Below are 26,133 nucleotides of genomic sequence, written 5' to 3' on the forward strand. Positions count from 1 at the left end.
AAAATAAATTCACAGGATTGGCCGCTAAGAAATAAAAGGCATTTCCTCTTCAACAGGATAGGCCTACTACTTTATTTCTCTTTAAAGATTAGACTTATTTTTAGATGAAAATAAAAACTGTGGGCCTGAGAAATAAATTCATAGCATTGTCCACTTTGAAATAATAATCAAAAAAAAACCCTGACTGCTCAACTTGGAGAATCTCAGTCGACTGAAGGGTCCCTGACAGATGATTTGACTCATTGACTTTCAGGGGGCAGCCCCACTGAAGACCAAGACATTATTTCACTTTCATGATTTCATCATGTCTGCCTAGAAGCCAGGCGTTAGGGAAGAAAATTCTTTCTCATGCTGCCTGTCTGGTGGTTAAACTGTTTTATGTTATTTTGTAAGGACAGGTGCTTTTATGTAGCAACCAGTGGATTTTTTTCCTACTAAAATGTGAATGGAGGCCACACATAATCACTGTGGGGGTTATTACTAGAAATTACACATTATTATCTACATTTTTAAAGGTTATGATTTCCTCATGACCCCCTAAAGAAAATTAGATACACATTATGTAACTTTAGCATTACACCCTAAAACAATTGGTTGACTAAATGCTGTAGCGCTGTGGTTGTTTTCAGACAGAGAAAAGGCACAGCTCCCTCATTCATTTCAATGAGGTAATTTTATGCAGTACCTGGTGCCATGTGACCCTGACACAGTGGGGCTGCAGTCGCTGAGGGCTCCAGCAACAAAACGCAGTGTAATCTGCAAAAAAGTTGAATCTGGCTCACTTTTTGCTGCAACGCAATGTAAAGTCACTGGCAGCCAAGGCGTCGTAATTTCCAATCAAATATGTGCAAGTGCACATTCCTGGTAGATTACTTTGTAACATGGACAGTGTAATTCTACTGTTTCCCTGGTGATTTTTGCAACAGAAGATAAAATTATTCTTCCCAGTGTTATATACCACTCTGCGGCGTTTTGATGTCTGAAACGCCTTCAAACTTATGAAACTATTGCTCAAATCAGCCTCATAGGATTATATTTTATTTTCTCGCCAGTACCTTTAACATCAGCCTCTGACCAAAGCAGCCCCTTGTGTTTGAAGGCCCAGTAAGACCACATTACTTATTTTCAAGGTCTGTAGTAAAAATAGCAAGAATAGATTCTGCAGCCTTAAATTCACACTTCCTGGGTTGTATTTGCCACTTCGTTGGCTCAGTCATGTTCACTCCGCTCATAATTCAGAAATTTCTGGCAAGAACTGAAGGCAGAATAAGACGGAGATTTTTCCAAATACTACGCCAATGAAGAGACTTAAGAGGTTTAAAAATGTAATGCAAGTAATGACCTATTTATTCGATCAGTAAAGTAATACCATGCTTTGTTCCAGTAGTAGTAGTAGGAGTAGTAGGAGTAGGAGTAGTGATGTGATTATAGTAACAATACTTTGTAAGGAATTCTTTGAAGCTCCCAACATTGCACTCGAAACCTAATCATCACCTTTCTATATAACATGTCAAAATTTGGGGTGATGTAGGCGTTGCAAGCCACTCACCGTCTGGAACCACGTGCTTTCAGCTGCTCAGTTCTTCATTTTATTGTCAGATTAATATCTCAATCATCCAATTCGCCCATAGGTTCAAGGCGCCATTGACTGTCTGTGTGCGTGTATACTTTTTCTTTGGTTGTTGTTTGTGTTGTTTTATAGGCTATTTGGCTCCATGTGTGTTTTCAATTGATTGAGGTACTCACCACACATCCTGGAGCTCCCTCTCTCTCTCACACTCATAAACACACATGCATGCTTGTGTCCTCGACTGACCTACTTGCTGAGCCTGACAGCAGCATTCCTCTCTGTCTCTCTCTAGGATCTTGGAACACGTTTTGGTCAGAGTTTGATTAAATTTTGCACCATAACACACGTTTTCTAGCAGTTATCGATTCAGTTCGCAGGGTGTATGCCGTCCCATACACGTAACATGCATTAACAAACACAGAGTTCAAAGCTACAGTGTGTAATGTGTGTAGGCTTTTGTTCCTTGCAGACAGGCACCACAGGGTCCCAGGATGTGAGAACTAGAAACTGCACAAAGGCCTCTATTCCCTAGGCAGTGTCTGAAAGCCTTGTCCAATAAAAAGCTTTTATTTTCCCTTTCTTTTTAGCTCATACTTTGATTGGTTTTGTAAAATGATATGAATGCTGTGCCAAAATAAATACACAGTGACTTATTTTTTAGACCTCGTGTTGCAGGTCGAGCTTTTCACACAAATGTTGTGGTACACTACAGTGGCAGCGTTTCTTCACTTGTATGTTCTCAGATTCTCATGGAGTGGAGGGTGGGCGAATCTTGAATCTGATGAAACCCAGAAAGAGCATAGACATTCAAAACAAACCGTGCCCAAACAAGTATGATATTAGTGATAAAGCTTATGCAAGGAGATTAATCACTTTGACCAAGATATGGTTGCATACAAATTACATCTTATGTCTTTATCATGATTAGTGTGGTGTATCTTGGACCAGAATTTAAAAACCTCAGACAAAGACAATACAAATCAGACTTAATCCTGTGTGCTTTCTTAAATGTCTCATTTGTGTGTTTACAGAGAGGCCTACATCAAACAAGCTATGTATGATGTCACTGTTTTTGTAATCTGGCAGAATAGTGCGGACGGCGGAGGCTATCTTAGTGTAACCAAGCCTACACAATTCATCACGCAAGAGTTCTGTCTCACTGTTTCTTTCTTTTTGGGAGGTTTTCCTCTTCATCTCGCTCTGTCTTCTTTTCATCTGTCTGTGTAGCTGCTGTTACACCTTTCTTTTAAAGGCCACCTGCCACATGCAGTCACTCCAGGTCACATTAACTCTCAGATGTTTATGCTCTCAGGTCGAATCTTGGCTGCATTTAGATCCATTACATAAATAAAGAAAAGTTGTCACACTCTCTGGCTGTGATTTTTAACAGCTTCACACAGGCGTTTTTACACTCTGTGACTCCATCAGGGTTTTCATTTATGTGCATGTTTTCCATGGTTGTCTACTCTGCACCTAGCTCATTTGGGTTTGTGTCTGCTGTATTTGTCAAATATTTGGAGGTGTCATGTCCGTTGTGTTTTCTGTAAAAGTTAAGTGAGAGGATTTGGTGCCTTGTTAAAGTACGCTCCAGCTTTACTGGCAGAATAAATTTAGATGTCTTTGTAGTTGGGGAGAAAGGTAAGTGTTAAAATTTTGACAGGGCTGCAGACTGACCCCTCAGTCTGCCCTCTGTCCATCTATCATGCTCTATATTGCCACTGGAGATTTACTGCTATGAGCAGTGCAGTGTGCTACACACATCTCACTATTCACTTTGTTTGTGTGTTTGTCTAACTGCTCACGTACACTCTGGATGTGTAGTTTGGCAGCAGATGTTTGTGTATCCGGTTCCATGTCTGTCTATGCCAATGTAGCCCTGACTGTGCCAGCTGAAAGTCTGAGCAATACAGGATTCAAAGATCTCTGCCGACCCATAAAAACCCTCTCATGGAAAAGAGACGGAAGGGAAGGCAGACCCAGAAACTATAAAATAACTAGTCTTTTACTGCACTCCCTGTCTGTCATAGCCTCTTATCTAGTGCCCTTCTTTCTCTGCTGTGATCTTACCCTGCACTGATGCAGACCAAATGGAGGATTGAAAGATAAAAGGAGTGACTGATGAGGAGGAAGAGAGAGAAAAAAGATGGCGAGAGGAAAGCCAAAAAGGGAGACTGTCTGGAGGAGATGTTTTGTGCTGTTCATGATTGAAAACTGAGACCAGTTGAGCTGTGAATCGGGAGGAAAAAAAACACACTCTGTTAAACAAATGCATTGTAGTTCCATGTGCCACATAAAAACACAGGAGGGGGTGATGCCCTCTGCTAGCTCAAATGACTCAAACAAATACAATGTGCCCACAGTGGCCTCGGATGCCCCTTCCCTCTCTCACCCATCTTTGCTGTCACTCATTTCTGCAAATCTGTGAATTCAGAAAATAAAAACAATATTTTCAATAAAACCAACAGAAGAGCAATACTGTTGTGTAAGCTCACAGAGTTTATTTAGGACTCTCCCTTTCAGACGGTCCAAAACCCCTGCTGTGTCAGTATGAAAAAACCAGCACATCTCAAGAGACGGCTAAAAAGCTTCACCAAATTTACTGATCTTGTCATCTGCCTGTGTTATTTAACGATGATGGACCTGAATGCTGCCCATTGGGGGTTTTAGACGTGATTGTCAAGAGTCTGGACACAGAACCCCCCCCCCCCGCCCCCCACCCCCGGTCTCCCTCTTGTTGAACCTCTGCCATCCCTTCCTGTCAACACATGTTGCGGTGCATCTGTTGGATCCTCCCAAGGAGTATTGTTCATGGTCAGTGTGGGAACTGGGTCACCGATAGAAGAGAGGGAGTCCGGCTCTGCACTGGTTCCTCCAGCGGTACTGCCAGGACCTGTAAACACAGAACTGGTCCAGAACCAGGAAAAATGGAGGCAATATATATTGTGTTAGATTGATGGTGCTGAGAGGGAGAGGGTTGATAGAGGAGATGATGAAAGAAAAAAGGAAAAATGAAGGAAGTCTATAGAAGAGAGAATGAGGTGAGGTAATAAAGGAGAGATGATGAGGAAATGGATGATTAAGTGTATTTTGAACTCAACTCCTCTGAACTCATGTTGCACTGGAAGTGTTGATGTTTCTACAGTTGTGTTTGCAAGTGTGCATTTCTGTGACAACTACCAGAGACATCAGCTCCTTCGATGCCTGTTGCCTGTTAGCTTCGGTACGGATCTGGCGTTCTAGGAATTTTTGATTTGTCATTGCTACACACAAAGCAGATGCTTGAACAATCTGTAGGGTTAACCTCACAGAATCAGGGTGTGATTTGTCCTGGAATCAAACCGCTGGCCCATGGCCTGAGTTACTCTTTCTCTCTCTGCTCAAGAATGTTGTTTCTAGTGTTTAAGGGGATGTTGAGATTCTTGTGATTCACAGCGCGAGGGGATGGTAAAAATGAGATGAAAAGATACAAACAACATGTTTTATGACCAGCGTTTAGTGTAAGTGGGATGTACGTAAGCAGTTAAGGATTTAGAGGCCTAGTGGTGGATACTGTTTCAAAGGAGTAGTGGTCTGCTTTGTGTCCTTGTGGCATCATGGCCTGGAGATAAAGAGCTACAGATTGGGGGAATCCTAAGTGCCGAATGTGGGTGTTTGTAAGGCAGAGGAGGGTACCCCCAGTGGTGTTTTCTTTTGTCTTTTTAGGCAGAGCCCAGGGTCGCGGGCTGTGTAAGTAAGAGGGACCAGATGTTTTAGATGCATTTCAGGATGACTCACCGTCAGCACAGGCCTGGTGCAGCCCTGCCTCACCAATCCCAGGCCCACAGCGCTCCATCATACAGCAGTTTCCAGCAAGATCCTGACAGGGAAAGCAGTTCTTGCAGCAATAGCCAGTGCGTTTTAGTGGATTCAAGATTGATTATAATGAGGTTGGATAATACATCTGTCTTTAATCAGGGTAACACACATTAGAGTTATAATCAGAAAAAGCATAACTTATTTAACAGAGCTAGATTACTCATCAGTCTGATCTTTTTTGTCTGTACTAAGGCTGAACAATTAATCGAAATCTTATTGAAATGGCAATATTGGCTACTGCAATTGTCAAATTGCAGAAGGCTCAATATTTGTTAAAGGTGAAATGTGGCAAAAATATGTGTTTCAATGAAAATGACAAAAATGACGTGAAAATTATCATTCCCTCTAATATTGCAAATCATATCGCAATTGCAATATAAGTCAAAATAATCACAATTAGACTTTTTTTCAAAATTGTTCAGCTCTTGTCTGAACACACACCACGTGTTTTTGGGAAAAAAGCAGCATGACAAGCAGTATTCTTTGGGAACCATAAAATTTGTACTTTTGTGGTAATCATAGCAAAACAGCTTACATAACTAACACTGCAACTAAAAGAGGTTTTGTAAAATTTACCAACGCAAAGAATTTAAAATACCAACAAAATATAATATATTCAGACCGCCCATTCTTCTGGACATCAATGTGACTATTAAACATTAAACATAATTGGAAAGGACAAGACAAAATGTTGCAATGGTTGTTTACCAAAACAAGACAGTATGAGTTCTCGGAATTGTTTTTGTTTCCTTTTTTGCGGCTGCTGGCAAGTGTACATACTACAGTAAGTGTGATTATATCGATAGATGTGATGCCTCATTGAGTTCAAGACTCAAGTGTGTTATGTGGTGATGTAAGAGGGCAGATGTCTTTCACAGCAGATCTGAGAATTGAAGTGGAAATGTAGAAATCTTGGCTGCTGTGTGTCAAAGGCGCTGGGTGAGTTCAGGACACATTGAGTCTTCTAAGTGAGGTTGTTTGGAGGTTCATGTGTACTGCTTAAAAGGTCAGTCTCAGGCCATTTGTACTTGTTTCATCTCGTTTTCAATGCAGTTTTATTTGTTTTTGGATATTTGAAGAGAAATGCCAGTAACTGAAAACAGAATAGAGTGTATCCCTCCAGCTGTGTCAGTAAAATGACATTTGGTTTAAGAAATATCTTGGCTTAAATTGATGTGCATTTGAAGATGACTGACTCAATAGTAGACTGACTTGTTAAGATGGGTATTGTTTGCAGTGTGATATTCTGTTGGTTGAGTTTTACAACCTGTGTATATCATCTCCTCTGGCTCCATTGAATTAAACAGGATAATTGGAAACATGATAAAAGTCATCATCTTAAATCATTAAATTTACAAGCATTGTAAAAATGCCTTTGTCAATTAGGCAGGCCAAGTTCGGATTTGCACTAGGGAACAGAGAGACCTTCAGGGGAATTTTCTTCCTTTTCGTTTTAGGGTCCTGACTCCTAATTACGACTGTTATTTTTGTCATCTGTCCCCTTTTGATTTGCCAGTTCTGAATTCAAGTCAAACTGGTTTTGTCGTAAAACCTCTCTTAGCCCTGTCTGAATCTGACTCCCAGTCTGCTGGTGGGAGTTGCGGAGCAAAGGATGCAAGGGAGGGTTTGATTAGATGCAGGTGTTGAGCTCGGGTGTAGAAACAGTGCCAGGGTGTGGGTGGGAGATGGGAATCAGTAGGCCAGGTTACAAGTTCAGGGGTCTTGCAAGACATGAAGATTTATAACAAATATGTATTTCAAAGAATAAGATGTAGACAGGAAATGGATATATCTGTAATGCATGGTAATATCACTTGTGCAAAGTCTGAACATACAACTGCAAATAAGTATACCCTTTGGCTTCTAAATCTACTTTTTTATATGTATATCACAAGTCCACTGTTGTTCATTCAATCGTATAATGAGCTGAGGTCCAGCTGAAATCAGAATATTTCTTAGAAGGTGAAATAAATGGCATATGTAATTAAGACAGTTAATGGCTGCGGTGAGACATACTTAGGCCAGTGTGCTCATTTTCCCAGTCTACACTAAACAAACACTCAGAATACCGCTGTGTCTTTGGGCATCTTTACAGCACAGTCAGAGCCAGGCTTTAGTACACCTCCCCCCCCAACCCCCCTGACTTCCCCCCCTACCCCCTCCTCTCCTGCCCCACCTACCCACCCGGAGCTAGTGTTACTGCTTGGACATCTGTCCAGGGCTGGCAGTTGCAGATGTTGTTGACGGCTGTGAAGCTGAGAGGAAGTTCCAGCCACTCCAAAGTCCAAATGTTTCTTTTTTCATTTCCCTGTTTTCCTTTTGGGTTTTTTCAGATCTAAGAGAAGAGGAGGTTTTCCTTTGGGAATGATCGGAACCAGATTTGTGTGGCACTCTTTTTTTAGTTTATTAGTTCATTTAACAGAGGCCATGTACAACATAGCCGTTGGGCCAGAGTTAGCTATATAGCTAATTTACATCTGCAGTCCGGTTTTTAGAGCACAGAAAAATGTCTTGAGAGAATAGATTTCCTCTAAAATGAGGATCTTGTGTTTTGGGGGATTTCAGTCTACTTTGATTGCAGTGAAGTTGAAGAAAAATCTAAAAAAAAAAAAACCCAAAAAACTACTTAGACACAAACACACACATGCACACTTAGCGGGTGACTCATAGCCTCTTCCGATGCACAGCTGACTTTAACTGAGACCTCCTGTGAGCCTGGGAATCGATGCCAGTCTGCAAATTTTCTGATTGTTGCATGATTTTGAGACTATTATCTGGGATTGAGTAGAGACTGGAATTCAGAGGCATTGTTGTATTTCTGAACAACTCATATTTTGTTAAAGCCCTCATTATTCGTTTAACTAGTTTCATATGAAGTAAAAGGAGACAAACTGCGTCTTAAAATCCTCAGACAAGTTGAGATGAACTCTGGGTAAAAAGTCTTGTTTATCCAGTTAGTTATTGTCTTTCATTCTTGGAGTCATGACTGTTTTTTTTGCATTAAGCTGGTGTTGTTGTTCATTTTTGTGTCTTTCCTCTCCCATCGCTGTATTTCTTTAGTGTCCTGGATCCATTAGTGAAAGCATTGCAGCATCAGCGAAAGATTTATTTTTTTCTTCCCCTTTTTTCTCAAGGCCATAGCAGCTAGCAAAGCCTGCAGAAAATTTAAGATGATCTTGATTTTTCAGTGCTCTTCTCTGCAGTGCCGTGCTGTGGTAACATATCCCTTTAATCCTGCTTGTCTGCTCTGCTCTTTGGCCTTCCAGCATGGGGGTGGCCAACCAGCCAGCCAGCTCTCATTATTTAAGGGTTCCAGTCCCTGAAACATTGAGGTCAACAGTAACTAATGCACTTAAGATCTGCTGATGGCCCCTGTTTATGACAAATTGATCCCAGTATGTCAAATCTATTTTATTAGGCTATATTTTAAGCAAGTCATCTCAGCTCTTAGTTGAAAACTGATGCGGTTAAGTAATCAAGACTGCAAACTTCTCCCGGTGTGAGGGGATTTGTCTGCTCCAAGAAAGCCACCTCAAATATTTCTCACCTTGTGGATAATGTTTCGTGATTGTTGCTGATTCAACATAATCTGCAGGCAGAATACTTTTCTACCTCATAAAACCTTTCCTTGATATAATTTTGTAATTATTTTTGTTTTTGCATCATTGCCAACAAGCTTAATGGTTATGATTATGTCCTTTTAGCCAAATGAGATGTAATTATCATCAGTACTCACAGAATTGCTTAATAGTTCTCAATAGTGTTTTACTGTATGTGAACTTCCAACCTCGAGGTAATCATAGATAGCATATCAATAATTTATGCTACAAGGAAATAAATATTATGCTACAAGTCTGAAATGTATCCTCTGGTTACACTTTCTGAGCAACTTCTTTGAAGTGAATGTACATTTCTTGAGCGTTTGTTTGTTTTCGACCGACTCATACTTTGAAGCCAAGCATGACTGTATTGCACCCAAACAGCAGAGACGAGTTGTTCTGACAAAGTGAGCCGTGGGACAGGATGTGGACCAGAGCAGTTCCTGTGTAACCGCTGCAGGGATCTCACACACCGTTCCAACTCTGTAAATGCTTTTGTGAGCCTCTGTGTGCTGCTCCACACAGCTGAGAATGCAAACTGTTCTCAAATGGAGGTTGAGAATCTAATTGAGTGAGACAAGTGTTTACGATCTCAAGTGTCAAGCATAGCATCACTTGAACCCGTTAATTGTACATTTGTAATTGTACATACACCAGTTAGACAGTACAGACACATCATCACATTTGAGTTTATATACTTTACACACACGTGCATCGCACTATTGCAGACAGATGAGCACTTGGCAGAAGCAACACATGATTCCTAATGAGAGGACAGTGTGATGAGATGTGGCGATAACTATGCATTTCTATGGGTGTTTACCATGAAGAAACACTTGATGGATCATCATTGATGGATTGTTTGTCTCTGTGGGACAATGCCTACTTCAATTATGCATGTGCACTTTAAAGGAATAGTTGGACAATTTGGGAAATTTCCCCCAAGAAATTGATAAGAAGATCTATACGACTCTCATGTCTGTAGGGTAAATATTGAGTTGGAACCAGGAAACGTTTGCTTAGCTTAGCTTAGTCAAGCATAGAGACTGGAAGCAGCTAGCCTGGCTCTTTCCAAAGTTAAAGTGTTAATTAGTGAGCTATAAAGAGCAGTAATGAAATCGTAACTTCCGGGTTCTGTTCCAGAAGTAAGAAAACCTCATTCTAAACCACAATCACATTTGTAACTACGCTAATAACTAAATTTCCAGCCTTGGAACAGAGACTTTCTCAACATGTGGCTTGCTTCATATGTTTAGATAAGGGCAGTAACTTTTGTGAAAAACAATCTAATATTGTTGTTTGTTCAGTATCTATTTTTAGTGGCCTTTAACGAACACCACTTCCCATATGCTGTAGATGTTCATGGGCCAAATGTGAGGGCTCATCAGAGGAGGCACGTCCAAGAGTGAGTCAAGGGGTTGTGGCCAGCTAGACATGGCTGTAATAACAGCAGGACAGAGAGGAGCAAACACCGTAAGGGTTTGAAAGTTGAAAAAATGACTTTAGAAGAAACTTAGGGAGTTTTATGGATAATGATGAAACCAAGTTATGATGACGTAAATACCTGGCTGCTGTGCTTGTAGATTTTTATGGGGTCTGTAGTTTTTCTGTGCTCAAAAAGTAATCGTTGTTCAACTTCTGATAGCAAGTGTTGTAGTGGATGCCAAGTTGTCTTAGAATATGGAAAGTAAAGCCCAGGAACGCAATTTGTTTTTTCAGAAAGACAGATGAAAGAAACACAGAATGAGAGATTGCATTGAGTCACGGAAGCTAGTGAAAAAGAGGCTAGTTCAGAGTGACGTCTTGACTTTGGCTTTCTATAGAGTTACTGGTAGGCAGATATGTTTTACCTTTGGACAGACTCGGTTGTATCTCCCTGCTTTCAGTCTTTATGCTAAGCTAAGCTAATGTCTCCAACTTCATAATTAGTCTACAGACATGAGAATGGTATCAATCTTCTCATCTGACTCAGCAAGAAAGGGGAAAAAAAAAGCACACCAAAAATTTCAGACTACTCCTTTAACTCTCTGATTGCTGTTTAAACCAACTCTCCAGACCAATTCTTCAATCGATTAGGAATGTTTTATGGGTCATTAAACACTGATTCATTTGAACCAGCTCTAACAGTCTATATTAAGCGTTTAACTCACCCAGCCTTGATTCATGTGTGTGCTTGAAGCCTCCTGGTTGTCTGATCGGGTGAGTCAGGCAGACATCTTACACTAATAGCTTCCATCGGGCTGCTTGGGCCTGGTGCATTATGGTGATGAGGCGACAGATTTTGTGGTAAAACTGGCAAAGTCTCTCAGATGACGAAGCGAGCTGGTGGGTACCGGGGGGGTTAACTGAACCTTTGGAGTCCGTCAAGAACTCTGAACTTCAAAGCAAAGGTTGGACTGGGGGTTGGGAGGCAGTGTGGGACTCTGGAATTGGAAGGGTTAGGGGGCAACAAACATCATCTGTAATTGAGGTTTGTGAGGTTTGGGTTTTTCTGCAGGCTTGCATATTCTCCCTTAAAATTTTAATGTCTGTTTAGCATGTCCCAGCCAGTCCCAGCACCAATTGCAGCTGGAAGGAGGCTAAGATGGAGACCTCACATAACATCACAGAGAGAGCACACAAAGACTACATACATATGAAACCTGCCAGACTGGAGACACTGGAAGACGCCTGTGTGCCAGTACAAGGCGTTGAAACTGGGAAAGAAAATAAATTAGACCATGCTGTCATTTCATGTAGGAATGCCTTTTCTTTCAAACCAGTAACACCCCCCCCCCCCCCATGAGAAACTTATAGTTGGAAAGCCCTTGGCCACAGTGGAGGGTACTAGTGTGGTCTCTGACCTCTCTCCGAGGTTGAGCATGCACAAGCACAAAGCTGAGTGAATGTTTCCCTCCATTCATCTTTTTGTGTGTTTGTGTTGACAGCATGATTGTATCTTAATTTGTATGTCAGTTGTCACATGGGAGTTTTGCTATCTAAATTAACAGCAGTGCTCTGCTAATCCCAGACCATCTGTGTGTGTGCATGCGTGTGCGCATGTGTGTGACCTTGTACAAGTGTATACACACACACTGCCAATGCTCTGTGTGTTTGTGGTTACAGTCTATCTACAGAAATAGTCTCAACAAACTATAGGAATACCCAACAACACTCCAGCTGCACTATTCTGTAATTAGTGCATCGAAACCACAGAGCTCTGATGTCGCCTGGCGGACCTCCATCGCAGCGGGAGATTAGGATCCCCCTGCAAAGTCTCACTCTCCATTCTCCGCCTGTGACTTTTATTTCTTTGTCTAAATTTGACTTTAATGGAAGGAACCCCCCCCGAAAAAAACAAAAGCTAACTAGCATATCATGTTATGGAGCCTAGGAAAACTTGTAAAAATATAATTGAATTGAATCGACTATAAAGTTCCTCTCCAACTCGATGTATAAACAGGGGGCGGGATGAGACGGAGTGAGAACAGCCTGGCTGAATTGTTTATTTACGTCATTCAGATACCACCGCTTGACTCTCTCCATGCCACAAACTTACTTGGTGTGTTTGTGTGACACCATGCTTGTACACATTGATGGCTGTAATCAATAAAAGAACATAAACACATCAGATAAGACATAAATGAGGCTTTCTGCTGTTTGTTTTTATTTGGCTCTTATTTCCACTGGTGTGTACTATAGATCATTACAATGGTGGCCAGATTGTTGCTGTTAAAACTCAGCTGGATAAAGCCGATGAGGGGGAATTTATTCAGATCTATTACACTTTTACAGTATGTGGAAATGTAAGCAGATTGATAACTGATGATAATGTTGAAAACGGACTGAAAATTTGAGTGATGGTTGACAATGCTTCTCTGTCCTCTCCCTCCCTGTCTGTCCTAGGTGCTGCGTGGAGCTCAGCTGATAGCGGTGGCGTCAGCTGATGGGGGGGCTACAGCAGTAGAGGGCTCTCCTCTCCCCCCTGACATCCAAGTGCAGTATGTCCAACTAGCCCCTGTTGCAGATCACACAGCTGCTGTACAGGTATGAGACACACCCTAAACACAAACTCTTCCAGGCTGTTGTACACGTGTACACAGACACAGATTGTTTGTAACTGGGTATCAGTCCAAGTGCTGGAGTGTGCAACTGTCGTTTGTTTGAAGTAAAACAGACCCCAGTGTTAACCTAAATTAGTCATAACTCACATGTGTTTGTTTTTTAAACAGTCCGTAATAAACAACAGTTCCCCTCCTCATGCTGAAGTATATAGATTACTAATCAGTCCCTTAGTGCTGCCATTAATTTGTACTGTGCTTAGCCAGAACTTGCAAATCCCAGGATTTTAGCACTGTGAGGTGTTGAAGTAACAGCTATAATCTGAAAGGTACAGTTAGTGGTTTAGCTTCCTCAGGAAAATCTCATCATTATATGTGCAATTGAGATTTCACTTCAAAAACAACAACAACAACAACAAAAACCCACATATGTGAAATCAGCAGATCAAGTGGAAAACTTGGAAGGGCAGTTGATGATGGAAGTATCTCTTCCTGCATGTGAATTTCCATCTTAAAGTTGACTTTTAGCTTAACTTTCAGTCCTCGAGCTAGTAGGTTTTAAATTTTTCTGCTTTGTTTTGCTTCACTTTTTGTTAGTTTGGTTTGTCAAATGAAAGTAAATATACAGTACCCAGATACAGTGCCAGCCAGAGCCTCAAAAGCACATTTGCAACATGTTCAAAATGTGTTTTCATTGCGGACAAAAAGGTTACTGAATTCTATGGTAAGTGATCTTTTTTTAATTTATTTTTTTAAGCGTAGCGTTCCCTGCAGCTGGAACCATATTTTTTCAATTGCTAATTGTTTGTACTGATGACTCAACCAGGAGAATATCATACCCATCCAAGTGTTGGAAACACTTAGACAGCAAGTGACCTCATATTGCCTATCCGCCAATTCTCAGCGCTATACAGCCATCCAATTGGAGCAGTGGTTCTGGTAAATTAGAGTAGTGGCTCTGGTAAAAAATTAAATTTTACAGTTCATTCATCCAGTTTCATAAATCATATATAATGACATAGAATTGCTGATAAAGTGAAAACAAACACACATCATCATTTAAAGGAGAGGCCAAACCAGATCTGTATCTGTAAAAAGAACAACCCCAAATTGTTCGCATCTTTTCTGGTAAATACAGTATTTACCAATTTTAAGAAGTAATGCAGTGCCCATTCGAAATGTGCCTGTTCGGAACAGGTCGATTTCTCAATATCTAGAGAGAACAGTGCCCGTCCCTTAAACAACTCTCATGCAGACTAGTGGTAGACACTAAAATTTACTGATGCTCCCTAAATGCCTCACATGCAGGCTATCAGTAGAAGCTGTAATTTACTCATGTTGCCTAAACGCCTCACATGCAGAATATCTGGAAACTGCCTTTTTTTTCAATTATCACTATGGATGTAATCCCGCCTCTGACCACAGTGTGGGTTGCAGTGGCAGAGTGGTGTCATCCGTATTTCCGCTCGTTAACTCCACGGGCAGAAGAGGAAGCCAATCAGTGTTGTGTATGAGATATTTTTTTTATATTTCTTGAGAACTGTTCATCCAAACAACTTCACACTTGACACTGCACTTCCTTGAGTACACAGCAATACACCTGCCAAGTGTGGAGTAGTTCTGATGAATGGTTCTCAAGGTATGCAAAGGACAAACATACACACAGACAGGCTGAAAGACAGACAGAGATTCCTTGCTTTATAGTTAGATCTTTCATGTCTTTGTTCTTATACTGGAAAGTTGTTCTTTTCTTATTTCTTTTGAGAAATTAGGTGCTGACGAGCAGCCAATGTTTCTGCTTGTTGGGGCTGACACCTGCCCTCTTTTATAGTGTAATGGTTTGATCGACTTCATAATGAGGCTGACTGTATCCTGTAATATTTCATTCATAATTACTGTGATGTTAAAATGGAAATTTGAGTGCAATTTCTGCAATTTAGACTAAACTACTTACAGGTACAATGTGTCTCATTTTTCCCTGTTGTCATAATTTAGCTTGAATAAAATGCATTTCGCTCTCAGTCATTGTGACAGGTGTTTGGACAAACAGTAATTTAAGATAGTAAAATGCAAGGATAGAGTGTTACAAGGGGAAAAGTAGTAATTAGTAGATATGCCTAAAATCCCTTGATGATTGAGCTTGTTGAGCAACAACCACATGTGGAATCAGGACTGTGCACAGGAACACAGCACAGTGGCTTTTGAAGTGGTCAGTGTAACTCTGCTAGGAATATAAAAGAACAGCACTTTCCATTGTTCCCTATGCTTTTGTTTTCCCCAAACATGTTGAATATCACATTTTCTCCTTACTGCTTCTTTCCCTCAAGTCACGTGCTAAAATGTGTACCCTCTAGTCCTGATGTGAGTAAAGTCTTTGTTGTGTTATTATAGTATAAACAGAGAGGACTTCAAATGATTTATGGTTGTGTGGAATACGAGTCCTGTCCTGATAGGGATCTCCTTGCAGACTTTGTAGTGTGACTGATCATATCTGCCTCCCTACAAGACATGCAGAGAGCAAATGTGCTGATCAGCCACACATCAGGTTTTAGGATTTCCTAGTTAGGACTTAAAGACCTTATCTTGTTGTCCGTTTGTTGTCTGTTGTCTAGGCAATTGGTTCCTTGCCCCTAAGAGCATGGAGACAGTTAAGGCATCCTATATTGATTAATTCTTTGGAGTGTGGATCATACACAAACTGATAGACCCTGAACCACTATTTATTTGTGTATTTATGAGCATGCACAATGATTGCCACTCCATGTACTGTATTCCAAGATCTGTGCTCCATGTTGCTTGGCACAGCAAGCAATCAAACTGTTTATTTACTCAACTGATTCGTTTGAATGGATTTTTAGGTCTTAAAAGAGCCCATTTTTCCTAATGTTTGATTGTACACAGATCTTGACAGAAATGAAACAAAGTTAACATCGGATCAATCATGAGCTTGCTTTTCAGTGGAGCTTGGGTTCAGTAAGGACATGATGACGGGCAGAATGAAACCACTTGTTACACAAAAGACACAATATTGCGTCTTTTGATCAAACTATAGCCCCTTTTACACAACCTGTTCAAGGCGGGAACGTTGCACTGTTTTTCTGCCTCACTGTTCTTTTTTCATACCTTTCTATAAAAGGTACCAACACTGAATGGGAGGGCATTGTTGTTCCTCCATAAAGCCGGCAGCAGAGGTAGTCACGTTGCTTGACTGACGTCTGTGTAGATGCTGATTCCAGAACGCCAGCATGCTATCTGAAATCACTAGGGCTGTAGTCTCCTGATTGACTGGTCAATTAGTTGGTCGATATGTTCTCGTCCAACTAAATTCTCATCGAATAATCTCTGTGTTACTTTCATAAGGAGAGAAGTGCTACATCAATAGCTTTCCAGGATTAATCCATCATTTCCTGAGGCGGGAGGGACAGACTAACAAATTACTTGTGAAAACGAAGGTGTATTCAAAACACCCCCATTGTTTTCATGACTTTGAACTTGCCCAACCTAATGGAGACTGCTGGGTCTAGCTGAGCGTTTATTGAACGCACTGACCATTTACTGAATCAGTGTTTCTCCTGTAATTATAACAACGAGAACCCCCGCCAGGCCAAAATGAACGCCGAATATCCATTCATTCGGATATTAATAGCGTTTGGGAGACTCTGTGCAGCACTGTTCTGAAATGTGAGTCAACCTCTGTGTCATTGCCTAGGAAACTATTGGTAGGAATAGGGCAGTGCTTAGTATGTTTGCGTAGAGAGTGGGAAAGAGCGAGCGGCAGGAACGTGAAGGTGGATGCGAGCGGAGCAGAGGAAAAGGTTAGCAGTAAGATGTCAGTTTGGCAGTAAATATACAATACAGACTACAGTGTGTCAGATAATAAATGCTAAAAAGTCAAGTCTGTTGTTTCCCCAAGTGGTGGAAATTAGTTGATTAGTTGAAGATTATGTGCGATTTCAGTCGACCAAGATTTTTCTTGGTTGACTACAGCCCTAGAAATCACACACGGCGGCATTATGCTGGCATTGTTTGGTTCAGTGACAGGTCTTCTTTACGGCAATATTGCGGGATCTCTGTATAAAAGGGGCTTATATTATCCATGTAGAAAGCAGATTTTCATTAGACTTCAGTCCCAATAACTGTAATTAAAAACTGTAACTGGGGCCCATTTCACCAAATTAGCAACAGCAAGCTGCCATTTGTAAAATGAGATAATTTTCTCTCAAGTTAATTTTGACACTTTAACTAATCAAAAGAGACACCATACTTGTGACCCATGCATGAACATGTGAGAGGACTCACAAATATATCTGCAATTTGCAAGATATCAGCATTTGTGAAACGGGGCAGTGGCGCGGTTTTCAATGTGCGTGTAAGCAATGCTTGCAAACTGCTTTCGTGCAACAGGCCACTTCTACTGTAAATATTGCAAATATTCATTGAGCCCAGTGGCCAATATGGGAACACAGATATGTGGCTTGGCCTGCCTGGTACAGAGTGTTATTATCACAGTTGGGTTTTGATGTCCTCGAGTGTAAACATTGCTGCCTCTCAGTTCAAAGTTCAGAGGAAGGTTAGTGCTGTTCTTTTTCCCCCCGTTTCTGAAAAGCGTTGAATCGAGAGAATTGCTCTCATCTGTTTCCAGGCATATGGTAGCATTTATACAAGTTCTTGAAAAATTACTTAGGCTTTTGTATTTATTTATCTCTGCATTTTTCCTCTCTCTTTATATAATAGTTTCCATTACACCAACAAGATGAAGTACTGTAGTGGGCAACGCGCAATGCTATCTGTGCATAGCAAGGGCCATTTCTTCAAGTTGGTGACGTGTGTCATGAAATGTTTAGCCTCTACCAAAGCACCAACAACATTCCTTAAAGTAATGTCAGGGCTGTCTCTGCAACATACAACTCAAAGCAATGGATCCATTATCCATTCATTTCCCCAAATGGAGTACAAGGCCACTGCTATGACAGTCCAACATGGCCAGAGTTTCAAATACTCAATGAAAAACATGGATACATATGAGTTTTACTTGGCCTCTGTACCGTCAGTGGTTACATTGTGTCAGCCTCATGTGTTTTTGCATTGTGTTGTGCTGCTGTTGTGCAGCTGTGCTCCAGTCAATACTGTTGTCTAGTGACAGCATGCTGGGCTGGAGGGAGGATTAAATACTGCAGGTGTGTTTGAGGGAACCTTTGGCGTGCATTCGAGGAAGGAGTGAGTCACTCTTCATGGTCATCATCAAGGACTGAGTCATGAACCTCTCATCTTTTTAAGGGGTTTTTACCCACACAATACCTCGCTCTGTCAGACATCAACCATAGAGACAGAGAGCATTAAAATACAAATAGCTCATCTCTTGTCAAGTCTCTCTCCGCCTGTCACTCTGCTTCTTTTCTCATTCCTTTCACCAGCTGCCTCCCTCTTTCTTCTCTCTGATATATCTCTTCTATAATCTTTCGTCATTCCTCTGCTCCTTTCTTTGTTCCATTCACTGTGGTTGTCTCCCACAATGACACAGGGGCAGGGGTTTGGTCTGTGTTCATTCATACACAGGAAATACTTCCCCCTCCGTTCCAGCATTTTCAGAATTAGACTGATTAGCTCAAGCAGGATGCTACATAATTTGTGTATGTTTCATGTGTTTCCCCATTCGTCACCCTTTGCCTCTCCTCTTTCATGTGTCCCAGGCTGCTGAGCTGGCTCCAGCCCTGCAGGCAGACATGGAGGTGAAAGAGGCCATCCAGGGAGCAATCCAGGGAGAGAACGGCGAGGTGGTCCAGATTGTCACCTCTGTGGCTACCTGAGAGCAACGTCTGGTTCAGCGCAGCCCAGAACTCTGCCCTCCAGCACGGCCAGACGAGACACAGTGAAACATCAGAGGTCAACAAATGCATCCAGTCTGACAAACGCTCAAGTCGGAAAGCCTTTTTTTAAACAAATACTGAAGGTCACTGATGAAACAGAGGGAAGAGGAATTTTTCTTTGTTTTTTGTTGTTTTTTTTTCCTCTGCAAACTGCTCAATTCATTGTCAAACAGATGTCACAATGTGGAAATGTTCACAGAGAACTTGAAAAGACCATGATACTTCAAATTCAACTGTGGTCTTTCTGGTGTTTTCATCACCAGAATGACCTGGTCCACCACAGAATACACAGTGGGATTATTGTCTATCCAGGGAGGATGCCGCTTACGCAGACCATCACCCTGCCACTTCATCAGCATACACACTTGTTTACATCAACTTTGGAAAATAGCAGAGTTATTTGGAGTTAAGCCACTTGGTTGACCTCGAAACCCCCGTGAGGGTTTGTAAAACCCCTGAATCCCACCTCAAACAACCAGTGCTGTGCTCCTTTTCTCGTCATCATTCTGGTCATGGTGGACTGCAGTGGAAAGTAGATTTAGCTGAGGACAGCTACTCTTGGTTGTGTTTAATTTGGTTTCCTGTCACTCTCCATGATTCAATCCGTACCGTGTCTCCCGGCTGTGAGCCCTGCCTTTCTTCACATTCTTCAGCTTGTTTTCATATTGCTTTAGCCGCACAGCTTTGTTTGTTTGTTTGATTTATCTAATTGTGACATGACGAAATTTTTGGGGAGCTTCAATTTTGGAGGTAGAAGACCACGTAATAGAAGAGATGGTGCCAGTGGTAGACAATACAAGTTACTTGTAGAATACCAGGGAAACCGTTGTTGTTTATTTCCCCTGTTTTGTCTCTGTGAAAGATACATTCATGTGAATAAAACATGTTTGTGGTTGCCATAAAAGTGTTTTTATTTTGGTTTGTTTCTGTATTTTTTGTTTATTTCCATCAACACTGGTCATCAAAATAGCTTCAAAGTTTTTCAAGCTTTTATCCACTGGAAGTAGACAATTGAGGAGAAAGAGAAATGATAGTTTGGTTTTGAGGTCTTGTTTAAAGTTGAGCTCATTTATTTACTATGTTTGAAGCAAATATGTATCATGTCAACTTCAATAACCATAGGATTAGGCTACTGTATTGTCAGCAGTCTTGACAAAAAGAAAAAGTAAGCTTTTACTTAGTCTCAACAAGGTTTTTGTCAAAAGACTGTAATTAATACATCAGCCTCATCCTAACAGTTCCTGAACTGTAATTTATTCAAATCCGCTTTGTGCCCACTGCATAGTTATGTTTTTCTTTCAGTAAAGACAGAGAGAATGTGTTGTTGTGTTGTGTTGGAGTGATTCTCCGCTAATCATAAATATCTTTGCAGTCAGCAAGAAAAGATAAGTGAGACACTCTTGTGGCTGTGTGTTGGTTTGGGGAAGTTTCCCATGCTCAGCATGATGTAATAGTGTATTTTGGAGTAGGGGAAATAACCAGGCGACAAAGTGAACTTGATAAAACAACATCCACGGTCTTGGCTGCTTCCTCTTGTTTCCTTTCAGTCTGTTGCTGTCTCTGACCTCGTTACACTGCCTCTTCATCTTGTCCATTCCCCCTCACTGCCTCTCCTACGTATTCCTCTTCTCCTGCTCAACTTGTGTTTTCCTCTTTCTCCTTTTGGAAGCTGTGTTAAAGTCAATTTACTCCCCTATATAAAACATATACATTAAGCTGCTCTAAAGTTTCATGGGATAGACGGGTGGGTCTTTCCCTTTCAAACAAATCCTGACGCAGCTTTAGTTCAAATGTTGACTTGAGACACTCCCCTCCCCCACACCACTCCTCCTCCAGCGACCCTACCATTAAATCTTGAACTTGGACGGGAACATAACATCATAACAGCTTTTTGCTCTTCACTTTTACAACCCTGGGCTCCATCCAGGAGCTGGAGTGGTTACCGTAGCGACAGGCCCTCTTGGGCTGTCTCTAAGATAACCTGCTGAAAACAGAAATGAATGATAGATGGAGAGATGAGATTGTTTGGAAGCAGAATGCATGTTAGAGGAGGAGGAGTGGAGTGATGGACAGAGACCAAACGGTGTATCTTTCCCTTCCTTCTTTCAGCAGCTCTGTGTTATTCTGCAGTGACGGCAGCTGAGCTGGCATCTGCTGCAACATGCAAGTACCAACCTCTGCTCACTCGCCTGTGGACTTTCCCCCTGATCAAGATTTTTACAAGGCTGGACGAGTTATCTCAGGATTTGTTGGACCAAAACTGTCCAAACACAATGTGTTTCCAGGATCATAAATCTGCAATTGTTAATCTTTGGGACACACAGCTCCCCACAGCCTGAATTTATCTGTTTCACGCCTACAGTCAGATTACACCAGAGCAGCAGTGTCACAGTTTACAGCACATGCGCTTTTTAGATATATCTCACTTGCTGAATATCTCAAAAGGTCACTAGCAAGGCATGCGTCAGTCCTTTGTATTTCCTGTTGCATGAAAACAAAGAGTATTCATCTGCATGTACAGTATCGGTCAAAAGTTTGGATGCACTTTCTCATTCAAGTGAATGGGAGGGTGCGTCCAAACTTTTGACTGGTACTGTATGTGTGGCTGTATTCTTAAATTAGATGGCAGCAAGTCTTGAACCAGAGTCAGGGGAAGCTTTAGCACCATGGCTGTTGTTAAATGCATCGTAAAATGGCACGGATGGATGCTAAAGGTCCACAAACTGTTGCTATAGTCAGTAATTTATCTGCCCTTTTGGTCGCTCAAAAGATGACAAGCTGCTACAGTAAAAAGATCATTCTTAATTATCTGTTCTTTTTTTTTGTTTTGCTTTGATTTTATGTATTACTCTCTTTGTTAAGTTCTCCTTCCCACAGCACTAGTAATGGGTTTTTGTTTTAGATATATATATGTGCATATATTTACTGTTTTTTTACAGCAGTAGATATAAATATCAACTGTACAGATAATATACTAAAGGAGGGTAATAAAGAAGGAACCAGGATGGAAGATGAATCCACTGATCTGAAAACTACAGGTATCTCTTGATGTTTCAATATAATATATAATAAATAGAAATTTCCTTCCTTTTATTATCCCAAGACTACTTCACAGTTGAGTTTATATTTTACCAGTTTATATTTTATTTCTTTAAACTTTTTTGAAATTAGGCAACCTGAGACTGATTTTGTTCATTTGACTAAAAGGTTGATGCAGTGCAGAGTAACAGAAAACCCAAAACAGAAACACATGAATAAAAAGTTCACAAAACTAAATGTGTTAGTTCTTAGGTTGTTATTACAAGTGGTAGAAGTGCACAAATCTAAATATAGTGGAGTAGTGTATTAAGTATTTCAAAATGACAGTATACTTCAGCAAAGTAAAATAACCAACAAGACAAAATAAATTCAAACAAGCCAGGATCAGACTACAGCATATAGGCTACATTGTCAAACAACAGAAAAAGAAAATAAAGAAACAACTAAAGCATCTTTCACCTTCAGATCTTCAGACCATCACTGACTAGGGCAGAACTCCTAAATCACTGATAGAAGTTAACTATGTGTTACTGAAAAATCCAAATAAATACTAAATAAACAATCTATTTTGCCTACTTTTCCAGGCTTTTGAGATAAAGTTAGCAAACTTAAACACATCACAATTAAACAGCCATTCCAGTTTTTGCTCATCTGAACACCAGAATATTTCTGGGTTTGTTCGAGTGATTTCATGGTACAGTAACTCCCTTAAGTCATCATAACTTGTACAGTATAAAAGAAAATGGGACTCACTTTCCGCTTCGCCAGAATCACAGCTCACCCAGTCTGTTTTCCTCTGGAATATTTTTGAATCAACCAACCTCAATGGCCAGAAGAAGAATACCAGCTCTCAACTGAGCAACCAAAGATCTTTGGCGTCTAGATAAATGAGATGTAACATATAATTAAGGACCAACATTTTTTATGATATGCACATATGTCCTTAATTTTGGCTTTGAAAGAACATTCAAATCATTTTTCTTCAAATTTCAGTGAAAGCTTATTTTTGATGGGCTTAACATTACAACACAGAATATTCCTGTAGATATACAGCATATCCACCTCCTCAGAAATTGAGTAAAGCTCCTTTGCCCATGGAGAACTGTGAATTGCTCCACATAAATACTTTCTTATTTATTCTAACCTCTGTCATTTTGATTAGATGCTTCTACAGACGGATCATTTTGCATTTTCATTGTGCAGACCCTGTGGCTCATGTCTCTCTGAATTGCTGGAATCAGAGCAAATTTATGAACCCCCAGAAAACATCTTATAGCTCTATTCTGTATGGTGTTTACAGTTGTAGATTCCTTTAAGTCCGACACCCCCGCTGCATAGTTCAGTATGAGGGAGACACATGTATCATAAAATTGGGTATATGTAGAATAGCCAAGATCATTATATACTTTCACTGTGTTAATAACTGATCCCAAAGCTCTCCCAGCAGAGTCAACAAAGGACCCAATTCCAACCTCATAAGTCATAAATTCCTGAAGAAAGAAACCCAAATATTTATATCCACTAACATATTCTGAAACAACTGAGCCAAAACTAATTATTTGTGTAGCTACTTCTTTCCATACCTTTCTTTCTGAAATGCATTTTAAGTGTGTTTTTCTCTGATTTAATGATTATGATCGTTGTGTTACTTAACACTAAACCCACTTAGTTTAATGCGTTAATGCAATATCTTCATATATATTCTTTGGGCTACATCCATCTAATATAAATTATTTATGATGAATGGGCACATGTGCAGGATGAAGTGCTGAATGATTCCTCTGAATTATGCAATTGCAACATAATTTTTCTAGCAGGAACTCCTGCATTAATACCATCTGTATCCTATAGTCTATCTGTTGCTATTACTAATACATATTAGAAAATGCAGCATGATATTTTATGTCTTGATTGCTTCTCGTGCAATTTTTATTAACCTTGACGTCTTTTAACCCTGTTAACCCTGTGTGAACGAGATGTGCTCGCCCTGAACGTCAGTAATTATGACACCTGGAAACAGGCGGTCTCTAATGAGGATTAGTTTCAGCCATTTATAGCGTTTAACTGAGGCTTTAAAGATACAAATGATAATTCATTGAGAACCAGCAGGGAATCCCGTGACTCAGAAGAAATGAAGAAGAGAAGAAGTGGGTGCGCAGAGTGCAGCTGGAGCTGCGTGAATGGGAGGTACTCACGCAGTTTGGGGACCAGATGTGAGAGAGAGGAGGGGTACAAACTCATCCAGACATCGGCTACAAAATGCTTCCTGGTCAACGACTTTGTTAAAAAACAAACTGTTTAAGTTTCCAGCTCGGACCTTCGAGTTTTGAGTTTTGAACATCTCTTATTTTAGCGTCGAAGGTAAGTGGAAAATGCACTACGGCCGTCTGTTTTGTTAACTGGAATGCGCATTACGTCGATGTCCTGAAGGTGAACTTCAGACGTGATGACGTGAGGGGGGCAACAATTATCGACAGGCACACGAGGTGCTTTCATATCTGCCTCTTTAAAATGTATAATTGTAGGGGGACTGTATATATTAATGTAAAAGCCTGACTAATGCAAACCAGTCCCAATGTTGTGGTGGGCTATTCACATTACTGTGGTTCACAATGTGAGGCAGACAGCTTACAAAACGTCTTAATGTGAAGCAGGTGCATTATGCTGAGGATCATAATCATGTAAGAATATGTGAAAGAAGAAGTGGAAGTTTTAAAAAAAAACTTTGATTGCACTTTGTATCATAAAGGGAAACTCAAGTATTTTTCAACTTGGACCCTATTTTCCCATGTTTCAGTGAAGTGGCTAATGGGGACAGCAATTTTTAAAATTGGTCCAGTGTTGAGCGAGAGCATTTTAGCTGGCAGTTGCGAAACGGCTGCGATGTAATCCTTTGGGGCAGTAGCGTCCATCAATTTACGTCCACTAAAAGTGCTTTGTGTATGTCTAACCAAGTCTCGCTCAAGGAGAAGTCTCATTCAGAAACTTTGCGAAGTTGTAAGTGGCTGTCTCTGTCATGGCTGAATATTTCAAGTAGGTCTATCCATGAATGTATTATAAGAGCATGATACCAGACAAAAAATGGCGCCCATTCAGTTCTATAAGAATTGCTTGGCTGGCGCATACGCCAAAAAAAGTTTCTAGCTTCCGGGTTTGTTCCCGCGTTTTGTGGCCCACTGAATTTGCTAAGTAGTGTTTCCCCCGCTGGCCCCACCCACGAGTTCGGCCCATAGACTTTACTTGTGATGACGTCAAGGATGTTTTAATTGCTTTTTTCAGCTTGAGGAAAATTTTACAAATAGAAAACTTCCATGGATCAAAAATTCATAATAGAAAGAGTCATAATTGGGGTTTGCAGTTCAAGGTGTCCTGTCAACAGTTTTACAGACGTTTCTTTTACAGTAGCGGTCTATGGGGAAAATGCTTTTTGGGCCGCAGGGGGATTTTTTTGCTGCAATATCCCACTGGCCATTGGGAAAAATTGGCTGCAAGGCTGTGCGGCCGCACCCTATCCAGCTCTTATACATCCATAGGTCTATCTTACGGACTCAGTATCTACCTGACACACCCGCTTTGGCATTAACTTAGACTGTAAAAAAATAATAGACGTAGACACCATGACGTCAACCGCTGATTTGTGGACTCCTGTTTTGAAACCTCGAGTTTGCATTTTGACCGTCGGCATCTTGGATTTTTGGAGCTAGAGATGACCACATTTGGACGAGAGGGTGGAGCTGACCATAGCGCTAGCTGCTAGCTTGGTTAGCACGGTGCATTTACAGGTTAACTGTGATAATGCAAATGCTAATGCTAATTTTTGCTAATGAAAAACAGGCTTAAAACCAACAAAATATACCTACACAATAACAAATGTACTTGATTAAACTAAAGGTAAAGAGGATGTTTTAATTATCTGTACGGTCCTTTCCATAATGTTGTCAGACCCTTATGATAACAATCTGAGCCTGTCAGTGGCAAAAACAAGCACTTTAAGTGGACATTCTTTGACAGGTGCAATTGCCCTTTCGAATTACATCACAGCATGTTTCATGGCTGCTGGCTGAAGCACTATTGCTCAATACTGGTCCAATTTTAAAAAAAATTGTTGTCCCCATAAGTCACTCAGACACAAAATGATGGGAAAATAGGGTTGAAAAATACCT

At 40.7% G+C, this 26,133-nt stretch overlaps 1 protein-coding gene and 1 long non-coding RNA gene across 2 annotated transcripts in view; one reads left to right on the forward strand and one right to left on the reverse strand.

Annotated features, from left to right (window-relative positions):
* LOC122986255 (BTG3 associated nuclear protein) overlaps positions 1–20,252 on the forward strand; it is a 40,469-nt gene extending 20,217 nt beyond the window's left edge. The window contains exons 12-13 of the mRNA XM_044357429.1: positions 12,910–13,050; positions 18,755–20,252. Of these exons, the coding sequence (XP_044213364.1) occupies positions 12,910–13,050; positions 18,755–18,871 (258 nt within the window). The 3' untranslated portion in view covers positions 18,872–20,252. The remainder of the gene's footprint in view (positions 1–12,909; positions 13,051–18,754) is intronic.
* LOC122986256 lies at positions 1–24,621 on the reverse strand. The gene is made up of 5 exons (XR_006404271.1): positions 24,166–24,621; positions 22,724–22,849; positions 5,345–5,426; positions 2,731–4,474; positions 1–2,348 (listed from the first exon to the last, which is right to left on the reverse strand). It is a non-coding gene; the product is annotated as an uncharacterized LOC122986256 (long non-coding RNA).
* Between the last annotated feature and the right edge of the window lie 1,512 nt (positions 24,622–26,133).

This window comes from Thunnus albacares, chromosome 7 (assembly GCF_914725855.1).
Source record: "Thunnus albacares chromosome 7, fThuAlb1.1, whole genome shotgun sequence".
Taxonomy (NCBI): domain Eukaryota; kingdom Metazoa; phylum Chordata; class Actinopteri; order Scombriformes; family Scombridae; genus Thunnus; species Thunnus albacares.